The sequence below is a fragment of the Lampris incognitus genome, chromosome 6 (genome assembly GCF_029633865.1).
Source record: "Lampris incognitus isolate fLamInc1 chromosome 6, fLamInc1.hap2, whole genome shotgun sequence".
Classification (NCBI taxonomy): domain Eukaryota; kingdom Metazoa; phylum Chordata; class Actinopteri; order Lampriformes; family Lampridae; genus Lampris; species Lampris incognitus.
Window position 1 is genome coordinate 16886010 of NC_079216.1, and position 26114 is coordinate 16912123.

General features: G+C 42.8%; 1 protein-coding gene across 1 annotated transcript in view; it reads right to left on the reverse strand.

Moving 5' to 3' along the window:
* Positions 1-5475: 5475 nt before the first annotated feature.
* Positions 5476-26114, reverse strand: part of tdrd12 (tudor domain containing 12) — a 95680-nt gene continuing 75041 nt past the window's right edge. Inside the window, exons 26-34 of the mRNA XM_056282346.1 lie at positions 23134-23306; positions 22585-22766; positions 19113-19220; positions 17183-18313; positions 14384-14465; positions 11897-12010; positions 9205-9358; positions 9048-9108; positions 5476-5591 (exon numbers count right to left, since the gene is read on the reverse strand). Coding sequence (XP_056138321.1) covers positions 5476-5591; positions 9048-9108; positions 9205-9358; positions 11897-12010; positions 14384-14465; positions 17183-18313; positions 19113-19220; positions 22585-22766; positions 23134-23306 — 2121 coding nt within the window. The remainder of the gene's footprint in view (positions 5592-9047; positions 9109-9204; positions 9359-11896; positions 12011-14383; positions 14466-17182; positions 18314-19112; positions 19221-22584; positions 22767-23133; positions 23307-26114) is intronic.

Genomic DNA, 26114 nt, shown 5'->3' on the forward strand with positions numbered 1-26114 from the left:
ATACACCACCGCCTCAGCTGTGCCAGTTGGGTTTTCTCAAGACTGAGGAAAAGGGTCTTTGAAAACTGCGACCTCCAGACCAGAACGAAAATTATGGTCTACAAAGCGGTAGTGTTGCCCACCCTACTGTATGGATCAGAATCCTGGACCACATACAGCAGGCACCTGAAGGCACTAGAGGCACATCATCAGAGGTGCCTCCGAAAGATCCTCAAGATCACCTGGGAAGATAGACGCACCAACACCAGCGTCCTGGAGGAGGCTAACATTCCCGCTATCACTGCCACCATTGCCCAACACCAGCTCAGATGGACTGGCCATGTCATCCGTATGCCTGACTCTCGCCTTCCAAAACAAGTCCTATACTCTCAGCTTCTCACAGGACAACGTGCCCGGGTGGTCAAAAGAAAAGGTATAAGGATAACATCAAAACGAACATCAAAAAATGCCACATAGACCCTAAGACCTGGGAAGACACAGCAACCAACAGGGTGACCTGGAGAAAACTTGTCCGGGAAGGAGCTGCACTTTATAATAATGATCTCCGATGTGCTGCAGAAGACAAGCGCAGACTCAGAAAGGAGGGAGTTTCCACCAAAAAGGCCAAAACCAATCCCACAATTACCACCGCCCACCCCTGCCCACACTGCACCAAAATATGCGGCTCCAGGATTGGCCTCTTCGCCCACCTGAAGACCCACAGGGACCAAGAAGGACAGTCATACTCGACCCCGAGTGACCGCCGATGATGATGATGATGATGCATCACTATACTGGTATAACAAAGTGAAAGAAATCATGTTGAGCACAGGTGATTAAGTGTTGCAGGTGGATCCAGCAGTATTTTATTAGTTAGATGAGCAGTTTAAGGTTAATGGAGTACTTGCATGTCATGTAGATTTTATTGCGGCAGGCTCAGAAGACTTTTCAACATACATAATTGCTTAACTGAAGTCTGCATTCCATGTTGGACAAGAGGAGCATAGAAATTTCTGCTATGTAGGGATGGATTTTGTCACTGTTGATGGTGTAGTTCAGATACATCAGCACGGTTACATTGAAAATCTACAGCCTCTTCACTTGCAAGCAGCACGTGCTATACAGAGGAATGCCCCCTTAATGAAAGTGAAAACAGCAGCTAAGGTCAAAAACAGGTCATATCCTATGGGTTGCCAAGCAGACCAGACCTGATGTTATGTTTGATTCTTGTTGTTTGGTATCCAATATAAAAAAATTCTATGGTGCAGTCTGTTCATGAACCTAATAAAGTCATCCGTAAGCTCAAGTCTGAAAAGGTGACCCTCAGGTTTCAACATCTGGGAAACAATGACGCTCTGAATCTGATTGCTTTCAGTGATGCTTCTCTTGGAAACCTTCCTGATGGAGGTCCACAGGGTGGAATTTTGATTGCTATTATAGGAGAAAGAGATGTTTTCTCCCCTCTGTTAGCAATCCAAGAGAATTAGACGTGTGGTGTGAGGCACTCTTACAGGGGAAACTCTTGCTATGTCAGATGGACTAGACCACCAGGGGCGGCTAACCATGTGCCATGGAGAGCCATGTGTATGCAGGTTTTCATTCCTGCCGGACTCCACACCAGGTGATTTCACCACTCTCTTTTCTGAGCTCACTACTGGGAATGCTGGACTGAATGCTCCTTCGTTGGTCTGTGTGACTGACAACCACTCTCTGATCAATGCCCTTAAGTCAACAGAACAGGTCAGAGAAAAGACTCCGGTTGGAAATAAGCACCATTAAGGAGCTCATACAAAGCAAGAAAATCAAGAAGGTGCAGACACAAAAGCCTAACTTGCTGACTACTACTACTTTCAGCTGCTCCCATTAGGGGTCACCACAGCGGATCATCCATTTCCATTTCTTCCTGTCCTCTGCATCTTCCTTTGTCACACCAGCCACCTGCATATCCTCTCACATCCATAAACCTCCTCTTTGGCCTTCCTCTTTTCCTCTTCCCTGGCAGCTCCATATTCAGCATCCTTCTCCCAATATACCCAGCATCTCTCCTCCACACATGTCCAAACCATCTCAATCTTGCCTCTCTTGCTTTGTTTCCAAACTGTTCAACCTGAGCTGTCCCTCTTGATATAATCCTTCCTAATCCTGTCCTTCTTCGTCAGTCCCGGTGAAAATCTTAGCATCTTCAACTCTGCCACCTCCAGCTCCGCCTCCTGTCTTTTCGTCAGTGCCCCTGTCTCCAAACCATATAACATATATAAAAGCCGAACTCGCTGACTATCTAACAAAAAGGGGAGCATCGGCTCTGGTGCTTTTGAAAGCACTCGGTGAAAGACTGTGGAATCTTTGCTAAACACTGTTTGCATGGAATGTTGAAAGCACTGAACTTTGTTTGCATTATAAATATGTTAAGTGTTTTCCAAAGTCATTTTGAAATGCTAAAATGCTGACTTTATTTTAAACTTAAAAAAAAAAGTACAGGGAGATTGTTAACATGTATTTCCCCTCTACTCTGTTCATTACAGTAAAATGGGGTCCCCTTTGATCCTGGGGAGACAGGCAGGAAGTTTTGGTGGATAAAACAGCAGTCACAAGGTGTTGTTGCAGGGAACTAAATAAAAGTCTGTTAACTCAATACACGTCGTGTTTATTAATAATAACAGAGTAAGTTTTAGTTCCTACAGCACCAACATCATTAGCAACAAATAAAGAACAGTCAGTGCAACAGCACCCAAAAGGTAGCTGGAACAAATATGACTGTGACTCGCAGGGATGGGCAACATGATCCAGAATGGGTCGGTGTGGGTGCAGGTCTTTGTTGCAACTAAGCAATTACACACCTGATTCTATTAGTCAACCAATAGTCTTGTTCCAACCAAGAAGTTACACACCTGATTCTAGTAGTTAACCAGTAGTTTTTGTTAAGCACCTTGACTTGTAGACTCAAGTGTGTAACTGCTTGGTTGGACCAAAGACCTGCACCCACACCAGCCCTTTCTGGATCATGTTGCTCATCTCTGTTGTAACAGAAAAGTAGACAAGATAAGAGATAACAACAATAAGAAGGCATTACACATAAGATAAAAACATAAAAGAAGGTATTGGAATATGTATAGGAATAAAACAGGAAGAATGAATGGGCATGGATGAGCGCGACAATGATCAAACATTATTTAAAGTGGTAGGAAGAGAGAGATAGAGAGGAACTGATAATGTGACACCCCCCCTCCAGTGGTTGCATGGCAGTTTTTGGAGTCTTCAGTCACTCTCACTTTCACTCTCTGAATACACGTAGCAATCCGCCTCTCCTGTGTGCTCTTCAAAACACAGACCTGTGGACCAGATCAAAAATTGATTACACTATGAAACTGAAATGTGACAATTTTTTTAAAGTGTATTTTCAAAGTGTCTTAAAATCACTACAGAAATAGTTTGTTTAGTCTATTATCCATATGAGGCAAAAAGAGAAATGAGCTATATGAAAATCAATGTCCAGATAAATGCAAATTCTCTTTAATGTGATTCTCCTGAATTAATGGCGCTATGAGTAATTCCTAAATCTTGACCTCTATGGTTTAGTGATGTTAGTATCAAACCAAAGACAAATTCAAATAGAAATGCATAGTATGCTTGCAGGCAACTGCAATTTTTGAACACCCTCAGTAGACATCACTTAACTGTGATTGCGGTATGGTTGCCTGATGACTGCAAGAACCAGCCCATTTTTGGGGGGAGAAGGGTATCAAAGAACAACAAAAAATTTGTTGCAGTTCAGTTCCCAAGTTTCTGAATACAGATATCGGGGGAGGGAGCATAAGATGCTTAGTTTGTTCCAGTCAGAACTATTTAGCAATTCCATCTGATATTTACTTGTCATATAAAGCTTCAGCAAAGCCACATTACTACACTACTACTACTACTTCCGGCTGCTTCCGTTAGGGGTCGCCACAGTGGATCATCTGTTTTCATTTCTTCCTGTCTTCTGCATTTTCCTCTGTCACACCAGCCACCTGCATGTCCACCCTCACCACATCCATAAACCTCCTCTTTGGCCTTCCTCTTTTCCTCTTCCCTGGCAGCTCCATATTCAGCATCCTTCTCCCAATATACCCAGCATCTCTCCTCCACACATGCCCAAACCATCTTAATCTCGTTTCAATCTTTTATCCAAACCATCCAACCTGAGCTGTCCCTCTAATATACTTGTCCCTAATCCTGTCCTTCTTCGTCACTCCCAATTAGCCTCTTCAACATTGCCACCTCCAGCTTCTGCCTTTTCATCAGTGCCACCGTCTCCAAACCATATAACAAAGCTGGTCTCACAACCATCTTGTAAACCTTCCCTTCAACTCTTGCTGGTACCCTTCTGTCTCAAATCATTCCTGACACTCTTCTCCACCCACTCCACCCTGCCTGCACTCTCTTCTTCACCTCTCTTCCGCCCTCCCCATTACTTTGAACAGTTGACCAAAGCCACATTATTACACATTAAACCTTTAATGAAGCAATTACTGGAAATACCTCAGGAATTTACTCTGGCAAAGTGGATTTTGTGTGTTTTTTCTCTTACAGATAACTATATATTCAAGCAAACAGTTCCTATGTCAATTTTGCAGCCAGGTTAGAGAACATTTGCTCAAATTTGACAATTACAAATGTACATCTTTTACCATTACATTTCCAGACCAAGAAAAACATACCTTCACACCGTTACCCAGTATGTCATACAGTGGAAACTGCTTTCACTGATGACAGTTAAAGTGATCAACCGCTTACACTGGTCAAAAGTTGCTGGGCAGAGTCACTGTTTAAATAATCCAGTTATTGTGATCAAACAAGTCAATTTTATTTGTATAGCCCAATATCACAAATTACAAATTTGCCTCAAGGGGCTTTACAGCAACACAACATTCTGTCCTTAGACCCTCTCATCGGATAAGGAACAACTCCTTTAAAAAAAAAAACCTTTTAAGAGGGAGAAAAAATAGGAAGAAACCTCAGGGAGAGCAATAGAGGAGGGATCTCTCTCCCAAGATGGACAACGTGCAATGGATGTTGTGTTTACACAATTTACAGAATACAACATTGAAAGAGGATAACAGAATTATAATGGAATTATAAAATGTATGAAGAATATGATGTGCAGGATGGCAAGCAGTGTCCAGACGCTACCGGAACAGCCCAAGACCTGAGCCACATGACCAGCATCACCATTAAAAAAAAAAATCTGCTTAAATTGATCATTGTGGGCCTTTCATACATGGGGGGGGGGACTCTAAAACAAAAGTTATTCAGGAAATATATTAATTATTGATGATTGATAATTGATGACTGAACCAAGATGGCGCCCATGTGTGCGGCTGAATTACTTTTATGTCAGGTCTGTTTGGCATATTGTTTGCTATTGTTCTGTTTTACCGCATATGATGTCATGATGTCTTTGCTCTACTCGTATATCGTATATGATCGCCAAGCGCGTCTTAATATCTGAGCGTCTCATCAGTCGCTGTTAAAGCACGATTGGGGAGATCCATTCTCAAACCTTCCTCCATTGCTGTCAGCTATACCGGCATACCTGCACCGCCCACCTTGAGTCATTCCCCGTAGGAAGCGCCCTAGAAGCGGGGGGAAAGCGAGGTTGTGTTCGGGTGAGAATCAAGGCTCACCTAATGTCCTCCTGTGGAAATGGCCCACAGTGGCGTGGATTACAGGAACCTTCGCCCGCTGGATCGTGCATCAGCATCGGACAAAGAGGAGCTTACTGTCCATCTGGCTCTCATTAATGCTAGATTGCTAGCTAATAAGACGTTCCTGTTTAATGACTTCTTTACCTCTCGGGAACTGGATTTTATGTTTCTGGCGGAGACCTGGCTTCACGCTAGTGAGTTCACCCGATTTTCTGAATTTCTTCCCCCTGACTGTTTATTCATCAGCTCGCCTCGGATCACTGGCAAAGGTAGAGGTCTAGCTTCTGTATTTAAATCCAGCTTCCACTGCCAACAGGCTCAGTCTGACAGCTTCTCCAGCTTCGAGTTGCAACTTTTTGAAATAAAGTGTAATTGTCCAGTGTTGTGCGCAGTGGTCTACCGTCCACCAAAATTCAATAAGGACTTTTCAGGAATTCACAGACTTTGTGGCGGGGACTATAGTGAACTATGACAGCTTCTTAATTGTTGATGATTTTAATATCCATGTCTGTTGTGAATCCAGACCTCTGGTCAAAGACCTTTGGAATCTTACTGACTCTTTTAATCTCACTCAATTGGTGACTGGCCCAATGCATGAAGGGTCACACACTGGACCTTGTGTTGGTCTTTGGTTTAAGTGTATGCATCAGCAAAATATGTGATACACGTATATCGGACCATTAGCCTGTGTTATTTACTGTGACGCTGCCTTGTTCTCAGGTTAAATCGTGCGCCCCGGCACACTGCCTGCGCATGATTAACCCTTTGACGGCGTCTTAAGTTTTCTGTTGCTTTTAAAGACTCTGCTTCACACCCTGGATGACTCTTGTAATCTCAGTGCTGATGACATTACCACTCTTTTTAACTCTACCTGCACTGACATACTGGACTTGGTTGCACCTGTTGCAACCAAACGCCCTAAATCAGTGAGAGCCATGGCTCAATGACACCACCCACGCATGTAGATGCGCTGAGAGAAAGTGGAAGAAAGACAAACTCCATGTCTCCTTAGGAATTCTAAGAGACTGCTTATCAGAGTACCAGAGAGCTGTTAAATCTGCAAAACACCGTTTCTATCAAACCTTGCGTCTAACAATTGTCATAGGCCTCAGGTTCTTTTTAATACTATTAACTCTCTTATAAATCCATGTGATTCTCTTTGCACTGTGCCAACTCCCACACTCTGTGAAGAACTTCTTAAAGTTTTTACAGATAGGGCCTCACCATCTTCTTCGGCCTCAGATCCTGCTGTTTATTCTATGTGCCCAGCTGTCTTAGAGCAGTTGGAGCCTGTGTCCCTCTCGTTTATATCTGAGAAAGTTAAGCATTTGAGGCCTTCACATTTCCCCCTACAGTATTTCACCCAGACTGTTAAAGGATGTTGTTACCACTGTTGGGTCTTGTATTGTAAATCTGATGAACACCTCTCTTCTCTCAGGCTGTGTTCCAGCTGCTTTCAAACATGCTGTAGTACAGCCCCTCATCAAAAAGAGCAATCTTGATCCCTTTGTTCTTTCTAACTTTAGGCCAATTTCTAAGCTGCCTTTTCTTTCAAAAGTCTTAGAGAAAGTAGTTTATGTACAATTACAAATGAACCTAGAAATTAATGGCATTTCTGAAAAGTTCCCGTCTGGTTTCAAATCACGTCACAGCACTGAAACAGCCCTTTTAACAGTTTTTAATGATTTTAACTGTGGACTCTGGGAACTCAGCTGTTCTGGTGCTTTTGGACCTGACTGCTGCCTTCGACACGGTTGACCATAATATTGTTTAATCAGGTCTTGAGCTGTGTGTAGGCATTAAAGGTACTGCCCTAGAATGGTTGAAGTCGTATCTGTCAAATAGAAGCTTTTCTGTCCATATAGACCAGTTCTCTTCAGCTATGGCCCCACTTAACTGTGGGGTCCCTCAAGGCTCCATTTTGGGCTCCATTTTCTTCTCAGTGTATATGCTGCCCTTGGGGTCCATTTAAAAAAAACATCATGTCTTTTCATTGTTTTACTGATGATTTGCAAATCTATCTGCCTATAAAAACAGAGATTCTATACAGGCTTTGCTGAGTTGTTTAAAGGATGTCAAAACATGGATGGAGTTAAACTTCCTGAAACTAAATCAAAATAAGCCTGAAATAATTGTATATGGACAACCTGATCTTCTGGATGATTATGATAGCACTCTTGGCCCTTTGGCTTCCTACAGTCACTCTTCTGTTAGGAATCTTGGTGCGATTTTTGACAGCTCTTTTAACTTTGATAAACAAATAAGCTCAGTCGTCAAAAGCAGTTTTTTTCAATGATGACTTCTTGTAAAAGTAAAGGCCCATCTCTCTCCAAATAATCTTGAAAGAGTAATTCATGCATTTATTATCTCTCCTTTGGATTATTGTAATTCATTGTATGTTGGTGTAGCTCAGTTGTAACTTCATCGCCTGCAGCTTGTACAAAATGCTGCTGCTCGCCTTCTGACAGGAAAGAAATGACGTGAGCACATAATGCCTGTACTGGCCTCCCTCCATTGGCTTCCCGTCTGTTTTAGGATCCAGCTTATAAGATTTTTTATTACTTACTTTTAAGTCTTTAAATGGGCTGGCACCACCTTATTTATCTGAGCTTATACATCATAATACACCAGTCAGAGCACTCAGGTCAAAAAAATAAATGCTCCTACATGTTCCGAGACCCAGGCTTAAGCATAGGGGCGACAGAGCCTTTGCAGCGGCTGCCCCTTATCTTTGGAACAATCTACCAGTACACATAAGATCTGCTCAGACCCTAGAGACTTTCAAGTCTTTGTTAAAGACCTACCTCTTCTCGCTGGCATTAAATTCAAGTTCAGCTTGACACCATGATTTTATTGTGCAAATACACTTTTACTCTTATGTTTTATTGTTTATATTTTATATTCTTTATTTTATTATGTTTTCTTTACATATATTTTTATATTCATATGTGTCACTTATTTTATAATGTATTTTAAGCATCACTTTGGTTCAACTGTGGTTGTTTTAAATGTGCTATATAAATAAACTTGACTTGAATTATTTTTTCACTTATTCCCATGGTACTGATTATGCAGTGTTAACTCATGTTACTGTAACTTGTAGTCAATCTTTAAATTCCTGTTTGAAGCAGCTGATACATTATCATAGTACAATAGCAGTCAGTAGGCTACTGTCTTACAGTCAAATTAAACCAGTAAAACAGAGAAGTTGTCTGTTTAATGACATTTATCTGATAGTCATCTGGTGGGGGTTACAAAAAAAACTTCAAGTACCAAACTGTTTCTTGTGATAACATTGCACTGGACGTATGTGACCACTATAAGCAGTTTCCACTGTATTTATATTCCTTAAACTTTTCAGATTTCAATGATTGTTGGTCCTACCGTTTGGGGTTTCGTCTTTATCCTCCCCACAGTGCTCTAGGTCATAGCTTACAAAAAGATTCTAAGGATGGAAACATATTCAAGTGTTTAAGTGGTTGTACATATTTCACAGGTACTGAGTAATACTGATCATGACTGATAGAAAGGTAACCAACACCTTGTGTTTAAGGAGCCTTTCCCAGCATCCCTGTCGATCCTTGACCAATCGCAGGACAGGCTCATTGCACTTCATTTCCCAGGAGCAGCACTCAGCAGCAATAGTGCCATGGAGCTCCAGGTCAGCTTCATAAAACTTGCCACTCACTCTGCAGCTGCATAATTAAAAAAACAAAACAAACAAAAAAACAGATAAAGACCAATGATCACCCTGAGCAGGCAACCATCAAAGCCAGGTAAAGCATTCTGACCAGGTATATACCCTTGACCAATGTTCAGGAAGAGAACAGCAGCTGTTTAATATTAATAGCAGCATGTTTAAACAACACTGACAGGTGTTTCATGTCCTTCGCAGCAAACTACATTATGGAACTAAACCTACTATTGTTAGGGATTCCCATTGGAATTATTAACATATGCAGTCATAGTATTGAAAGCAGGATTAAACCATTGTATTGCGTTAGTGTGTTAAAGACCCTGCCCAACGGCCAATTTCCCTCTTGTCCCATCCCTTTGTCAGGCAAAAATGGCTGTTTTTTTCATTTGTGCTCATTGATGTTTGTGTCTCAGAAACCACAGGACTACTGATTCACATTCTCAATAAGCAAAGTACAAATAACACAACTTGAAAATGTCGTGCATTGCAGCAGAAAAAGTAGATTTTTGCTCAGTAGCAACTGCCATACAATGATTTGGTTTCTCATATAGTTTATTTGTCTGATTACGTGGTTTCCAGGAGAATGTCTACAGACTCTCACCTCGGCTTTGGAGATTGTAGTCTTCTCAGATTTATTAGTGGTATGGATCATTAGATGGCAATATGTAAAACAGAGCCTTGATGTATATCATATGGGGTGTTGTGTGTTGTGTGTGTGTGTGTGTGTGTGTGGGGGGGGTATTGTGGCCTATTATGCTGTGCTGTGAAGCTTGCTTCTGTTTTTTGTTTTTGTTTTGTTTGTACTGTAATGCTGGTGTTTTGGAAAAGAAAAAGAAAAAAATATTAATGACAAAAAAAAAAATAGTCGACCAGTCAACTATCAAAACCACTACTCAACACTTTGCATAGTTGTAGACTAATTGTTCATCTGTGGTTTTAACACCGTGCAGTAATGAAGCAGTGGCAATGCATCTACAGTAGATATGCAGCTGGTGGCGCTGTGGTTATAACATAAATTTGTTGGACCAATCATTTTCTACATTATGCCATATTAAATTAACAATCATTTTATACGTTATGCCATGTTAATTTAACAGTATTCAAGGTATTTAGAGAAGGAAAAACTCCAGCTATCTTTGTGTTTCGGTTTAACGAGTGACCATGTTAACTGGTAACTTAAGCGACGGCAGCTGTTGAAAACAAACAGAACACGTACTGTCCTCCTTTAATTTTACTTTAATCAATTTTAAATAAACACTCATCCGTGTTCAATAGCTACGCTAACCATTTACGCGAGTTAAACTGTGCTCAGCAAGACTCGTTCACCTCTCATAACATTTCTTATAATGTGGGAAACAAACTGCAGCTGGCAGTACAGCTATATTTTATACAGTTATCCTCAATTGAAAAGTGACCTTTGAGTCACTGAACCTCTAACGTTATAATGTCAATTCCTCATTAGACGCTAGCTGCTCTGCTAAACAACATTTATCCTCCACATTAAAAGTAACTTCAAGAAATCTGAATCCTTCTTGTTGATGACACCGTTTAATTTACATAATGTAGAACAAGAAGGACCAGATGAATATACACTGTATTGAACATTCAATTTAACATAATTTAAGGCTTTTTAACAGCTGCCATCACCACGACAACCGTGGACGCACTCGGCTGAAAGTCACCAGAGCACGGTCACTAGTTAAACCAAAACACCTGCAAGAAAGCAGTCGTGTTGTTAAAGCAGTCAAACAGTATGTCCAGCTCAGACAAGCTTGCTGGTGGTTTAGTCCAATCAGATTGCGGCTCATTTGTAAACAGTGTCTCAAAGCCAGTGAAGGACTCTGCTGTTTCATCTACCCCCAGGCTGCTCCCGCCTATATTAGTTAACCCTTTACTGGTTGTATGGTTGTATTGGAGAACTTTTTGATGAGAGTCGATCGTTGTTATTGGGTGGAAAAAATATGATATATCTCCAGCGATTAACTGCCTACTTTTTAGGAGTAGTTGACGACTTAAAATGCAGCAGTCGTGAATGCCCTAGTATACACACTTAGATGGTTACTATTACATTTGCCATGTAACAACATAATTTCTTAGCTCTTATAAGTGACCAATCTTTTTTTGTTTGGTTGTTTTTTTTTGGTCTGGTTTTCTTTACTTTCTCAGAAATGTTTCTTTTCTTCCTTTTTTTCCCCTCCACTCTAAGTCTCATTGGACACTCAGAGTACTGTTGTTATGTTATTTGTCTGGAAACCCCAAAAATAAAGGGTTTTTTCATTATTTCTTTATTTTGGGGGGGGGGGGGGGCGAGGGGTAAATCTACACGCACAAAAGACCCAACATCTGAATGGCCCTTTAAAGTTTCATTCAGAATCGTGAAAATTAATGTTTTCTAAAAAATAATATATTTTGCACAAAATCTGAATTTTCAGTACATGTATGTTTGTGTTTTATGGTACGTAATGTAGCCAACACTGACTTAGAATACTTGTTACTCAATTTTTGCTGGACGGAGTCTTGATCTATTTTTACGTACCTGTAGACCACTCGGTTGGGGTAGAAGTCACAGTGCTGTGACTCTGGGTTGGAAAGCTTCACAGTGACAATCACCAAGTCTGTCCTCTGGAACCACTTGACTTGGGGATGGAAACTGCACAAAAATAACACTGGATATAAAGAAAACCAATAGTCCAGTTTTACAGTGAAACTTAAAGCGGCTGTAGACAACTTTTCCCCCAAACGTTTCCTTGTGTTTTTATTGTTTGCGCTGCTGCCGTAAAGACAACTGGATCACTTTCCATTTATTAGCAGCTTGGCTACTGTCCAAAGCCAGACACAACTGTACGAATCCCAATTTGAACTAGAAACCCCAATCTCGGTTCTATGATAACGGCAGAGTACAACATCCGATAGTATTAATAAGTAGAAAGGTTGCGCTACTTACTGATCCAGTAGAAAGAATGCCAACTCAACTGAATGTCGGCTTGGAACCCTCTTAAGTCCCAGGTGTTGTACTGAATTCTGTTTCCCCCAAGCTAGGGTTCGATACAAAACCGGGTCGCTTGATTAACCTAAACCTAACTTCAACCTCACCTTAACCTAACGCTTACCTTAACCTAATTGTAACCGATAGCTAACCTGTTTCCATTCGAACACTTTAGTCTGGCTAAGGAGAAACAGATCTCAACAGGGAAACAGAGTTCGATACAACACCGGAGCTTGCTCCATGAATGCCGATCTGAGGTTCACTCTTGTTTTACCTCTGTTTCTATCACTCTCCCTCTTAGTCTTCTTTGCGTCCTCTGTCCGACGAAATGGCACAGGTGCTCATCCAGGCTCTGGTCATCTCCCGGCTGGACTATGGCAACTCCCTCCTTGCTGTCGCCCCGGCGTCGGCCATCAGACCTCTGGAGCTTGTTCAGAAAGTTGCAGCTCGTCTGGTGTTCAACTGCCCTAAGTTCTCCCACACAACTCCCATTCTCATGTCCTTACACTAGCTCCCAGTAGCTGCTCGCTTCCAGTTTAAGACTGGTGCTAGCCTACAGGGCAGTGAAAGGAACAGCTCCTTCCTATCTCCAGGCCATGGTCAAGCCCTACACCCCCGCCCGACCACTTCGTTCTGCTGCCTCGGGACGCCTGGTTGCCCCATCGCTCAGAGGCCCTTGCTGCCGATCAACCCGGTCACGGCTCTTTTCTGTCCTGGCCACACAGTGGTGGAATGAACTCCCCACTGATGTCAGGACAGCGGAGTCGCTGCCCATCTTTCGGCGCAGATTGAAAACTCACCTCTTCAAGAACTACTACCCTGTTACTTGTTCTTAGCACTTATTGTATTCACTCATTTAAAAAAAAATCTCATTCTTGCACTTTTACTTTAGCAATGGTTTTGCTCTTAGATGCTTGTTTAGATGCACTTATGACCTCTGATGACTAGTAGTTCTCCTGATTTCCTACGTTAAATGATGCACTTATTGTAAGTCGCTTTGGATAAAAGCGTTGGCTAAATGACTGTAATGTAATGTAATGGGGTTCTTTTTTTCTTGCTGGGTAGAGTTTCCACTGTCATTTTGGTTGTTCCACCATCTGCTATTTCTGCTACTGGAACTAGCTAACAGGAAAACAAAAGCACTATCCTCTTCCTATTTTGGTTGTGCAATGGTTGAAGCATTTCCTTTGTGCCATAAATTGAGCATTCATTTTCCCACGAGATCGTACCCAGTGGCAGACAGAATTGCATAGTGAAAGCGAGGCTTACAGAGAACCAATCTAAATGTCGATGGTGTCATTATTCTATAGCCATTACACTGAGCAATCAACATTTACTTTACAATTATAAGTTAAAGCAAAAAAGTTGTCTACTGCCGCTTTGAGTGTTTCAAAATAAGTAACACTTTAAAAAATGACTTACAGTACAAATATACGTATAATTATTTTATAAAATTCAGTAAACTGCAGTTTCCCCTCCCCCCTTTTCTCTCCAATTGTATCCAGTCAATTACCCCACTCTTCCGAGCCATCCCGGTCACTAATCCACCCCCTCTGCTGATCTGGGGAGGGCTGCAGACTACCAAATGCCTCCTCCGATACATGTGAAGTCGCCAGCCGCGTCTTTCCACCTGACAGTGAGGAGTTTCGCCAGTAGGACGTAGCGCATGGGAGGATCAAGCTTTCCCCCCAGTTCTCCCTCCCCCCCAAACAGGCACCCCGACCAACCAGAGGAGGTGCTAGTGCACTGACTAGGACACATACCCACATCTGGCTTCCCACCTGCAGACACAGCCAATTGTGCCTATAGGGGTGCCCAACCAAGTCAGAGGTAACACGGGGATGCGAGCCCCGTGTTGGTAGGCAACGGAATAGACCACTACGCTTCAGAGACGCCCAGTAACCGACATTCTTGGCTGACATAATGACAACATTGGGATCCTTTCTATAGATTTTAATGATAATGTAGAATAAACTACGGTAGTTCTGAGACATTTGGATGGTAGGTTATCCAGATTGAAAAAAAACTTTGCTCTACCTTTTTGGCAGGCCAAGACTGTGTGGCTCATCAATGGTGAGGACCTGCTGACTGTTGCTTTGGTTGTTATCGACAACCACACCTGAAAACACACACACACACACACACACACACACTTGTTAATGTGAAACAGAAAAGAAAGCAGCAGTATGTCAAGTTAATTTTATTTGTACAGCCCAATATCACAAATTACAAATTTGCCTCATTGGGCTTAACAGCAACACAACATCTTGTCCTTAGACCCTCACATCGGATAAGGAACAAATCCCTAAAAAAACCTTTAACAGGGAGAAAAAAAAGGAAGAAACCTCATAGGCTAGCAGCAAGTCCTCAAAAAGGGCTTTAATTTTTGAGATACCCCTACCCGAGTTAGAACAAAACACAACCATGTTTTTTCATATCCCATACATATGTGTCCCATTAATGAAATGGATGGTTGTGGAACTTTATTTTTGTGGGAAAAAAGATTTTTGGCCTATTCTTTAGACCTACGCTAGTATCTGAAAAAGAGCCAAATTAGGCCAGTCTGGATAAGGGTGAGGTGACAAAAAAGCCCATAATTTCATAATGCTCACTCAGAATTTCCTCAGATTTGCTGTGGTATGACGTAGGTATCTGCCCAACATAACCAGAGTAATTTTTTTATTTATACATAAATAAATACTGATATAAGCTCATATAAACATAGTTTTAACTTAGGCGGAAATTGCATTTTTGTGGATAGGACAAGAGCACTCCTTAACCTTTCTCTTATCCATTGGGAAAACATAGATTCCCATGGGATATACTGTTACTGGTTGGCCTAGGGTGCTATTGAACTAAAACCAAATGGTTATGTGGGTATACATTTTGTTTTTTATTGCAAACAAGGTGCATTAAGACCTACTACTTCTCTGGAACCAAACAAATTAGATGATTACAAAATGCTCATATTTGGAGAGGGAAAGGCCAGGTGCTGTAGGCTACACCAAACAGTCAGAATGTGAGCAACCCAATAAAGCTTAACTAAATTACAAACATAAAGATCTATAGTGTAGGTACAATAACTTTTATTGAAATAATCAATTTACATCAGAACCAAGAACAAGAACATACATACAAAAATAGAACAGATAAAATAAAGACAGCGTGTGTGTGTGTGTGAGTGTGAATGAGTGTGGAACAAATGCTACTTCTCCAGCCTGATGCGGCCCCTAAAGTATCTCCCCAGTGCCTCAGTCCGGCGGCCCCTAGCTCATATTCTCCGTGTCCTAGGCTGACATCCACTCCCTTCGTGCCCAGGTGGCCTTCTTCCCCTCACTCCTTGATTGTTCTCCTTTTGAAGCTTCCATGTTTCCGTGTGTCTTTGCCCGGTCCTTTTTGCTCCATGCATTTTGTGATCCCCAGCTTTCTCCAGTATTTTAGTCCCTCTGGTTCCTCTGTGCTTCTGTTCCTTGTTCCGCAATGCTCCAGTCTTCCTGTGTGTGTAAGTCTGGTTTGTCTTATTGACAAGTCTTTGTTTGTTTCCCTTTGTTTGTTAGTTGTCCATTTGTCCTCTCCCCTTGTTCAGTATTCCCCATTGTGTTAGTTTGCTCCTTCATTGGTGTTCGGTATGTTCGATTTCCTCCTCCCTGGATACTAGAAGCCTTTTGATTCATTGTTTTGTTCTTTGTATTCTCCCCACGCCATCTAGTGTATGATTGTTCAGTTGAGTTAGTTTCTTATGTTCAGCTGTTCCCCTTGTCTCTCTGTGTGTGTCTTTGTGACTCCTTGTTATAAACCCGAGTTTCATGACTGGGTGAAGTGTGCTTTAGATATTGAATTGTCAAATATCAGGTTTTTCAGACACATCTGGGGATACATTTTGACATTCTGCACAGCAAGTACAGAACTCTGTACAGGGGAGGCCAACAGAGAGGCACTGGCACTTTCCAGTCTGTCCACAATTTGCAACAGTGCAATATAGGTGTGTAATGTCTCTAACCTCTGTCGGTGCAGGGGGTTTCTTAAAGAGGACAGCTTTAAGGGCTCCATCACTGACAGTCCATCCTCTGCCGATTGTGTGGTCTGGAACATCGAATGCATCCTCTGTTGGTGGGAAATTTCCAGAGGCTGCATCTGTTGTCGACGCAATGATGTAGCGAAGTTCATCCAGGTTAGTGCACATTCTTCCATTTTCTTTTTCCCATACAGGAGAAGCACATACTCTCTTGCTACTGGCAAAGACTCCTCCAAGCATCCAGAGAGTCCAAAATGAGCCATGTCTTTGAGCTCACTGAGATGTGTCTTGAGTTTGTTGAATGCTGTTGTCTTGCCTATTCTATACAAACTGCTTGTCGTGTCACAGCCAGTGAGCGCATGACATGCTAGAAGACAGCTGGCCATGTCTTTTCCGAGTTTGTCTGCTATGGTGTTGATGGGGACATACCTCCCTCTCATTCCATGCCCTGCATGCATGCAGACTTAAGATGATCCAAACATGCCTTTGCTTGCATAATACACCAGCAGTACTTCTACATCTGTGTCATCACAACTCACAATGACGGAAGAATATGAATCGGCAAGATGTATGGCATGTAAGACCATTCTCGTATCGGCCTCCTCCTGATTACTGTAAAGGGATGTGAGAGTGCTGACTCCTGCTCTGCTTATGCTCCTCACCTCCTCTCCTTTCTCAAATCTACCTGCCAGGATGATGGAGCCATCTGATTGGATCCTGTGTGCCTGTAGACATGATGTAACTGCTCACAAAGATACACAGTGCCGTCTTGTTTCCACTGCTCCTCAGGTACCTTCTGTGGTTCGGAACATTTGCGTTACCTGTGATCACATGTGTGGGCCCATCAGTTGCTCCTCTCCTTTGTCTCTCCAGGATCTTTATTGACTGTGGGTTGTCATATCTGTCAAAGACTATGACGACAAATTTTATCTCTTGCTTCTTTAGAAGAGACAAGATCTTCTTGAGGATGCATTCAGCAAGGTCACTAAAAGTCAGGAAAGCTGAATCAGGAAGACTTTGGAGCAGAGCCATGCCATCAATGATATACGCTGATTTTGCTGTGATCTCAGGCAGCTCTTGCATCACCTCCACTACAGACTCCAGTTTCTTTGCTAGATCAGCTTTTGTGGTTTTCCTCATCTCTCCATCATCATAGAAGAGAGAGGGTGGAACGGCCGCCAACTCGTGAGACATTACATTATCCAATGACACGTCTCTTTGTTTTGATACGGCCAGGAGTCTCCTGAAGAGCACATCTGAATCCATTTGAAGCTTCATAGATTTACTGGTTGCAATGCATGTTTTCATATCAGTGAATGTTGCCAATTTGTGTCTTTTCTCTGGGTTCCAGAAACTTAATGGTTTTTCGCTCTTTAGTCGTTCCTCTATAAAGGCTGTATTTACCTTTTCTCCATATTCCAGAAAGCTTGAGAGATCTTTTGTCACTTTTTGTGATGCTACTTGTCCACTTGCAATGTTGATTAGCTCATCAGGAATTTTCTCCAAATCAAAAGGGTTCTGCCTGTCTTGTACAAACTCCATTATCTGTGCTATTTCCCTCTCATCCCTGTCCATGCGGGCCGCTCCATGCTCTTTGTGGGATTTTGGTGTACCTGTATGTGTGTCTCCATCGCAAAGCTCTATCATTGCATTGCGGTACTCACTGGTGACATGTCTTGTAATGAGCCATCTTTTCAGAGCTCCTTTTCGTAGGGTGAAGCCGACAATGCCTCCTTGACTCTTTCCTTCTCTGTTGATAGTTTGTTCAAGTGCTTGATCAGTTGCCACACAGTTGAAGTTTCTGTTGTCTGAGCGCCGCACAACAAACCCTCCCTCTCTCAGGAATCTGTAGGATTCTGGTTGGCTTTTTTCAAGAGCTTTCATCTCAGCTATGTACACTGGCATGTACTTTGCATAGTTCATCCTGTCAGCAGCCGGGAACCATGGTATTGCTTCAACATGCAGTTGAGATGAAGTTCAAAGTTAGCCTCACGCTCTGAACGCAGCATTCTAAGTAAGAGATCAGCCCACTCGATAAAATGTAGCCAGTACTTAAAGGTTGCTGACTGTTGAACTCCACTCTGAAAACTGCTGTATTTTTCTCCTCAGCTCAGGAAGGTCTGTTTCCATTTCCTTTAAGGACTGTCTGGCAGAACCCTGGTCATTGCCATGAAAAGCATGCTGTACATTTTGCAGGAGGTCCTCTTGTGCAACAGCCAGTGGAGTTTCATCTTGTTTGTCAAGCCAGGATACCATTGCTATCCAGAGGAGCCTGAAGAGAGCCTCAGATTCAAGCTTAATGCTCCTGATACCTCTTGCAAGTTGTTTTCCCTGAAGCATCTGTCGAGCTGTTGCCTCAGCATACAGACCAGACTCAGTTATAGTGTCTAAGAGGCCCCTGTCAGCGTACAGCTTCCCTATGCTTGCCACAAAGGCCATGGTGATGTGCATGCCTCCCATTCTCATTGTAACCTTCCCATCCAATGCCTCAAGTTTACTCCATAGAATCTCTTGTGCTTTGCTATAGATTGCAAGATCGGCAGTTATGAGAATATGCCTCTGTCCTAGTTCCTCAGCAAGCTGTGTGAGCTGCAAAAGGGATGTGTAGATGGTGGAGAGGTCTGATGGTGAAGCTCTTATGAAGGGCATATATTGCCATGTGGCTACGGGGATGTCTGACCTGGATATGTATGCACTGAATGCAGACCATCCTGGGATTCTCTGTTCTTTTTCTTTCATGATACGGCTCACCTTCCAAAGAAAGTCTTTGTTTCTGCTGCTTCAGTTTTTGTCTTGTCTGGTTTGAGGACTTGTGGTAGAACTGCTGGTGGTTCAGGTCGCCTAGGTGGCTTGACATACCTGAAATTAGAGGGGAAGGAAGACATAAGCATATTAACTCATATTAACTCATGTCTCAGTAAACAGAAAATGTAGCAAGTATTGTATATCAATATATTTCATCATAACAGAAATCACAATTACAATATTTACCTCTGAACTTCATCATCCAAATCAAAGCTGTTCAGAGCTGTGAGAGATCTCTTGGGAACTCTCTGGATGGGGTTATGTACTGCAGTAACATTGACTCTCCTGTATACAACAATTGCCATAGCATGTGTTGTATTCTTGCCATCCAGCGTCTCTTCATTCTGGTCGAAGTTGTCAATGGCTGCATCAATTATCCCATGTTCCGATGTCCTTGTCAGTCCATTAGGTATGCAAATACCTTTGCTTCATTGTAACTGATCTGCTGCTACAGATGTGAGGAACTGACGCACTTCATCATAAGACACACAGTGACCCATTGCGTGAAGCTTGTCGATAAGGGCCTTGCTGCCAAACTCATGATGTATCACTATGCCAAGTCCCAGTGTGATAGGTGTATGGCTGCTGCAGCACTGTCCGATCAGGTCATGGCAAAATGTTAGAACACTTAGATTATTCTTCAGAGATGGGTCCTCATTACAGGTCTGCGCTTTTCTAAATGCCCTAGAGTTAACACACCAATTCACAAAATCATATAGAATGTTTGGAACATATTTACTGCACTGGGGAGGGAAAGCTGATCACTGCTTATGTAGAATTGAGGCTCGTGCTCAACTTCTTCCATGGTTTTCCTTAGTATACCTGCAGCTTGGTGTAGGATTTGAGTATCAGTTAGTGCTTCTGTTCTCTGAGGAGGCATTGTTTCCCTGCCTTCCACTAGTTTTTCTTTGAGAAGTGATGCTTCTTTCATAGCATGACCAACAGTAATGCTGCTGGAACAAATGAGATCTGACTTTCGAGGACGTTCAATGAAAATTAGCCTGTCTCCATAATTTTGGACCAAATTTTCTTTTAGTTTCCATGACTTTACTGAGTTTTCCACTTTACTGAGTTTTCTCTCATAGCTCTCAGTTACAGCACTCAGTGTTGTGACAGTCAAATTATCTGAAAAGACTGTCTCATCTAAATCTTCAGTTAGCTCAATGAAAGCTCTTTGATGTTCGGTGAACTTCTTTTCTGACAGATGCTTGTTTCTGGCTGCTGAAATATTATTTGCTGGATGTAGTGTCCGAGGCAGCTTTTGTGGTACTTCGCATCATAAGCAAATAGATCTTGATGTGTCAGCATGCGAAGATGTATTTTTTCATCAAGCCTCTCTGAGGCATCACTAAGGGCCTTTAACCTTGTGCTTTCACCTGTTCCAGTACTTATTGAGGTCAATGGCCCTTTTTTATAGTGGGCTTTCTCGTCACAAATGAAACACTGATTGCGGATGTCAAATTCGGTTAACAGAATTATAATGGAATTATACAATTTATAAAGAATACAATGCGCAGGATGCCAAGCAGTTGAACAGCCCAGGACCTGAGCCACGCGACCATCATAGAACCATATAGAACACACATATAGAAGCAGTACTGGTAAATTACAGAAAATTGGCTAGCTACACTACCAGTCTCTCTTGACAGGTAAGAACATCACAGCAGGGTTCACCTCAACTGGCTTGTTATACTAACACGTTCTTCTTCACATTACACATTACATAAATACAACTGCAAGTGGCAATCACGGGGTCCAAGCACAAATGTAGATTTTGTGGTATGTAGCGGAGTTCATGACAGTTCACGGTAGTGTTTTGCCGCAGTCGTACCCATACCGTTGAAAGCATATGCATGACATCACACAGGGCTGTAAAATCTCTCACTAATATGGTATTTTCTCAGTATGTATCTCATGGTTAAATAGATAAAAATAGGATAGCTTCAATTTATATGGGGTAACCTTCACTGCCCAAGTTTTGAGGAGAAAAACACAAAATAAAAGGTGAATAACGTCAAAGAAAAAAAATATATATGTAATTTTGTTTAAATATATTCAAATCTTTATTTAGGCTATTCATTACAACATACTATTCATTTCTGTGAGCAGCTAAAAACTTTACCAAATAATTTGTCCGTTTCACCACACCCAGTTAAGGTAACCCATGGATTTTCAACGCAAAAGCATAATACAACATGTCACAAAGGCAATGTAATGATGCAGCAATATTGCAATCTCTCAATGAAACTGAACGAACCTCCGTTGGCAAGTTACTACACATTGGTGCAACTGATGTGGCTGGGCCATTAGAGCATAAGCACAACCAAGCCTAGGTGAAGTACTTATAAAAACTCCTATTTCCATCTGCTACAGGAGACACGCTTACAGAATTCAAATGGTGGAGAACAAATGTTCTTTGTTGATGCAAATTAAGTCCCACTTTTGTGTGTAAATGTTAATTCAGCTCTATTCATGTAAACTTCTATCCCAACAAGAATGGTAAATGCATTGAGGCAGGAGGAGACAGCAGCTGAAAGTAGCATGCCAGATTTCACCACCGCTAACTGCAATGCTAATGTGGGCAGTGTTCAAGCTGAAATCCATGACTTGTCCTCCTTAATAAATTGTCATTTTATCCATTTCATTACAGCTAGCTGCAATGCTTATGTGGGCAGTGTTCTAGCTAAACTCCATGACTTGTCCTCCTTGATAAATTGTCATTTTATCCATTTCATTACAGCTAGCTGCAATGCTTATGTGGGCAGTGTTCTAGCTAAACTCCATGACTTGGCCTCCTAAATAAATTGTCATTTGGTCCATCTGGACCACTGAGTTGCATTAAATAATAATACCTGGCATCTCTACAATGGTTAGAAACATTCTCCAGTCTCCTTATACCGTAGCTCTCTTTTGGATTAGCATAAACTCTGTGTGGGTGCTAGTCCCGTGGAAATGCATTGCCACCATCCTGGGCCTTGGTTTATTTCTAAGTGCCCATTAACCTGACAAGGCTGCAAATTTCATGAGTTTTCAAGTATGGGTAGCTGCTGATAAGGTTTAGTTCAGTGATGGTGATGAAGAGGAGATTTACACCTTTTTGTTGCTTGGCCCCCTAATTAGAATTACAAGGGTATTAACTCTCAATATTTACTAAGCTGTTAAAGGTGGAGATGGACAATTACTTAAAAATCTACTTGACTAACATAATGCCAGGCGGAGATGAACATTTATAAACAAATGGATCACTGGTTCCAAGTGTGAACAGGTGTTTTCTCTGACAGCATTTCCTCCGCACGTTTTACACCTCAATAGTTTTACACCTCACACGTTTCACAAATAAGAGTGCTTACCCTTCAAGCTTATTCTACAGGGATGATAAATTGTTCTGGTGTTAAGTTTCACAGGGGAGATTATGTACCTTGCTTTGGTTTAGTCACTGGATGAATCATTTCCTGCGGCTGGAACTGAGGAGCATCTGGGCCAGAAGCATTTGAGTTGGTCAGAGGCTGGGTTGGCTCTGCAGCTATGCCTGGACCAGAGAGCTCAGTTGGCCAAAAGCTCATGAGCTGTAAACGGTTCGCCAACACAGGATCCTGCAGACTAAAATAAGCAAGGTGCTGTACACAGCTTTCACACAATTTATTGAAATTGTCCTAATTCACAGTGTGTATTTTCAGCAACATTAGCATGCTTGGATTAATCTCTAACATCAAATGATGTTCCATCATGATACTGTACTATACTGTAATCAGTCCAGCTATGCTCATAGATCGGCTGTTACAGTTTATAATAATTCAATAATTGTAGTAGGAGGTCTTTCTGCCCATTTGAAAATACCTTCTGCTGAAGTACTGTAGAGGATGACCAACAATAATGTGGAAATCTATGGCTAGTGAACTTTTGGAGCCAGTTTCCTTGTGCAGGTCTGATACAAATGGAAACGTGTGTTTGTCAGTCTGTTTCTCACCGAGAGATATGATTGGCTTCCTTGCCATCTGTGGTCTTGCCGCCCTCACACAGCTCCCTGAGCAAGTCCAGATGCTGAGGGTTGCTGGTTCCCATCCCTGTCTTCAAGATCTCTGAGTGGATGTCATATTCGTTGATAAACGTCTTCACACCTGGAACACGATTCACTCGCACCTTGGGATAGAACCATGAAGTCACTCTGAAAAATTTGCTTTTGTGATCAATTTTTTTCTAAATCATAAAACAACAGGAAAATAAGGACAACACACAATTAGAACCAACCTAATGCTAACAGACAACTTGAAGAAAAAAAATCTCAAAAAACGTTGTATATAAACCTGAGACAGATCATAAGTGCATTCATTACCTTTGACAAGAGGATTCAATAGCTCTTTTTAGTAAAGGCTTTGACCTCTAAGAGCTGTCGCTATTGGGTTTATCCCCACACACGAGCAATCGTGAACATTTTCTTTTGCAAACTTGTGCTTTGCACGGGCCTCCCTCAGGTCCGCAGTGACTGTTTGCAACTCCTGCATGACCTGTGCTCTGCTCCCTCGTTTTCTTCAGCAAATAAACAGTCAGCTACAGTAAAGAAGGAAGTAGTGACTTTTCAGCATTCTGCTAGTGGGGTCTCTCTGTCCTTCCTGCCAAGCCGGTTACATTACTAACTTTGACCTCCTCACTTGCTGCTAGACATACGTACCTCGGTCCCCAGCATGCTCGACTGGCACTCACAACCCGAGCCATGTGGCCCTAATGTGCACGCCTGCCTGCATTGGAGAAACGGCAGCGAGCAGATGCCATTGCGGTGCTTCAGGAGCAAGATGACGATGGCAGCTTGGCTTCTCATAAGAGCTTCTCCATAGAAGCAGCTCTGGACATCTTGAAATTCGCCTGGCTTGGAGGGTGAGCAAAATGCGGGGCAAGAGTCCTCTGACTTGGCTCCCTTCATTGGTGGCTCCCCTCCTGTCTGGCCTCCATCGTGCTGCCAAAAGCAATGTTCTTCAGCAGATGGAAACCTTCACCACCTTCTGCTCAGCACCAAGTCACCACCTACCTCGCGCTCAGGAGTGTGCCGCTCAGGTAGTAGCGGCCATCAACTATATAGCGTTGCACACCTCTTCCATCTCCTCCATCGCTGCTGAGCCTGATGCACACCCTCCGGAGCTGGTAAGTGAGATCGGGAAGGCAATGCCAGCCATCCTGACCCTCTCCATGGCCACAGCGGTGGCTCACACTCAGATTATGGCTTGGATCACTGTGCTGCAGGCATAACACGTGGCTCCACATGTCCCAGTTTCCCGAAAAATCAGGAAGAGATTGCTGGATGGCCTCATTAGCCCCCCTGGGCTCTTTGGGCTGCTCTTCCACGATGCTGTCACTCTCCTTCAGGATGAGTCCAAAAAAGCAGACAGAGTGAAGCAACACAACACTTGGGGCAGAGCTTTGTCACACCCATAGTGCCCCCCCTAGTGCGATTGCCAGGACTCCCACCACAGGTTGAAACACCCGTCAACCACTGCTGTCGATCCATCTCAGCCCGCTTCTGCCCAGCAACCTCCTCCTCCTCCTTGGCCTCTTCCAGTGGCCACTGCTCAGCATGCTCCGTACTGCTGTCAAGGGCTGATGGCCAGCCTGCACCTATTGAGCCCCTCCACAAGCAGTGGTGGCAATAATGGGATGTGCAGGACGTGTGTTTATTACCGGGAACTGCTGTTCACAATAGCTCTTTTCAGAGCCAATCACCTATCAATGAATAGCAGTTTCCTAACGTTCAGTCTGCTTCTTTTCTCCACTGAGCATTCAGCAGCTGTTGAGACATGTTTCCCCCATACATGTTGCTTACACTGCACACACGGTGCGTCAGCCGTCACTTATCAATAAAGAGCTTTTTCTAACAATCAGCCTGAGCATTCAGCAGTTATTTCTGTTAAGACAAAAAGAAAACACACGTGAGACATCTCCCTCACACGTTGCCTCCACTGCATGCACATATGGTGTGTGAGCTGTAGAGTCACTTCTGTCCCTATCACACATTGTCACAAGTGGGAATAAGCTCTCATATGAACACAACAGTCCATCTATGCTGTCTGCCTCTCTACGACCTCCCCACTTCTCACCCACCAGTGTGTGTTGGTGGAGGTTTTCCCCCATTATATGAATCAGTATCAGAGTGTTCGGTGTTTCCAGTGACATACATCCTCCAACCTCAGCCCTTTTGACTCCACCTTCCCATGGGCTCACACTGCGGTGAAGAGTGCTCTTCGCCAGCTGTCAGAAATGCCTACAGAGGCTCCACAGATGTTTGCTCGCCCACACTCAAGCACTGTTCAGTGTGGCAAAGTCTGTTTTCCATGAACGAATGGATGAAATCAAGAAAAAGGGTTACACTCTAATGTTTGCCAGCCCCCCCCCCCTTCAACAGGGTGCTGGAGACTGTCGTGTCTGAGTTGTCAGACACAGTTGTCCACAACAGGGTCAATGCATCGATGAGAACTGGGCACCCATGACCCTATTGTCGGTTAACCAGTTGTCCCTTCCTTGGACCACTTTTGGTAGGTACTGATCAACGGCATACCAGGAACACCCCACAAGACCATCCGTTTGGGAGATGCTCTGACCCAGTCATCAAGCCATCACAATTTGGTCCTTGTCAAAGTCACTCAGATCCTTCTGCTAGACCATTTTTCCTGCTTCCAACACATCAACTTCAAGAACTGACTGTTCACTTGCTGCCTAATATATCCCACCCCTTGACAGGTGCCATTGTGTGAAAGAAAACTAACATAAAACATAAGAATTATCATTTATTCATAATGCATTTGTTTCTTTGTCTGTGCTGTTGTGGTTTAAATGCATCTTAAAGGAGGCTGTGTCATGAGACACATCATGTGTCAGCAGGTAGACATGTTCTGTCATTCAACACATATGTGGAGATCTTCGAGAGGCCCTGGGTCTTGTGTTTCTCCTTGTCTGTGTTTC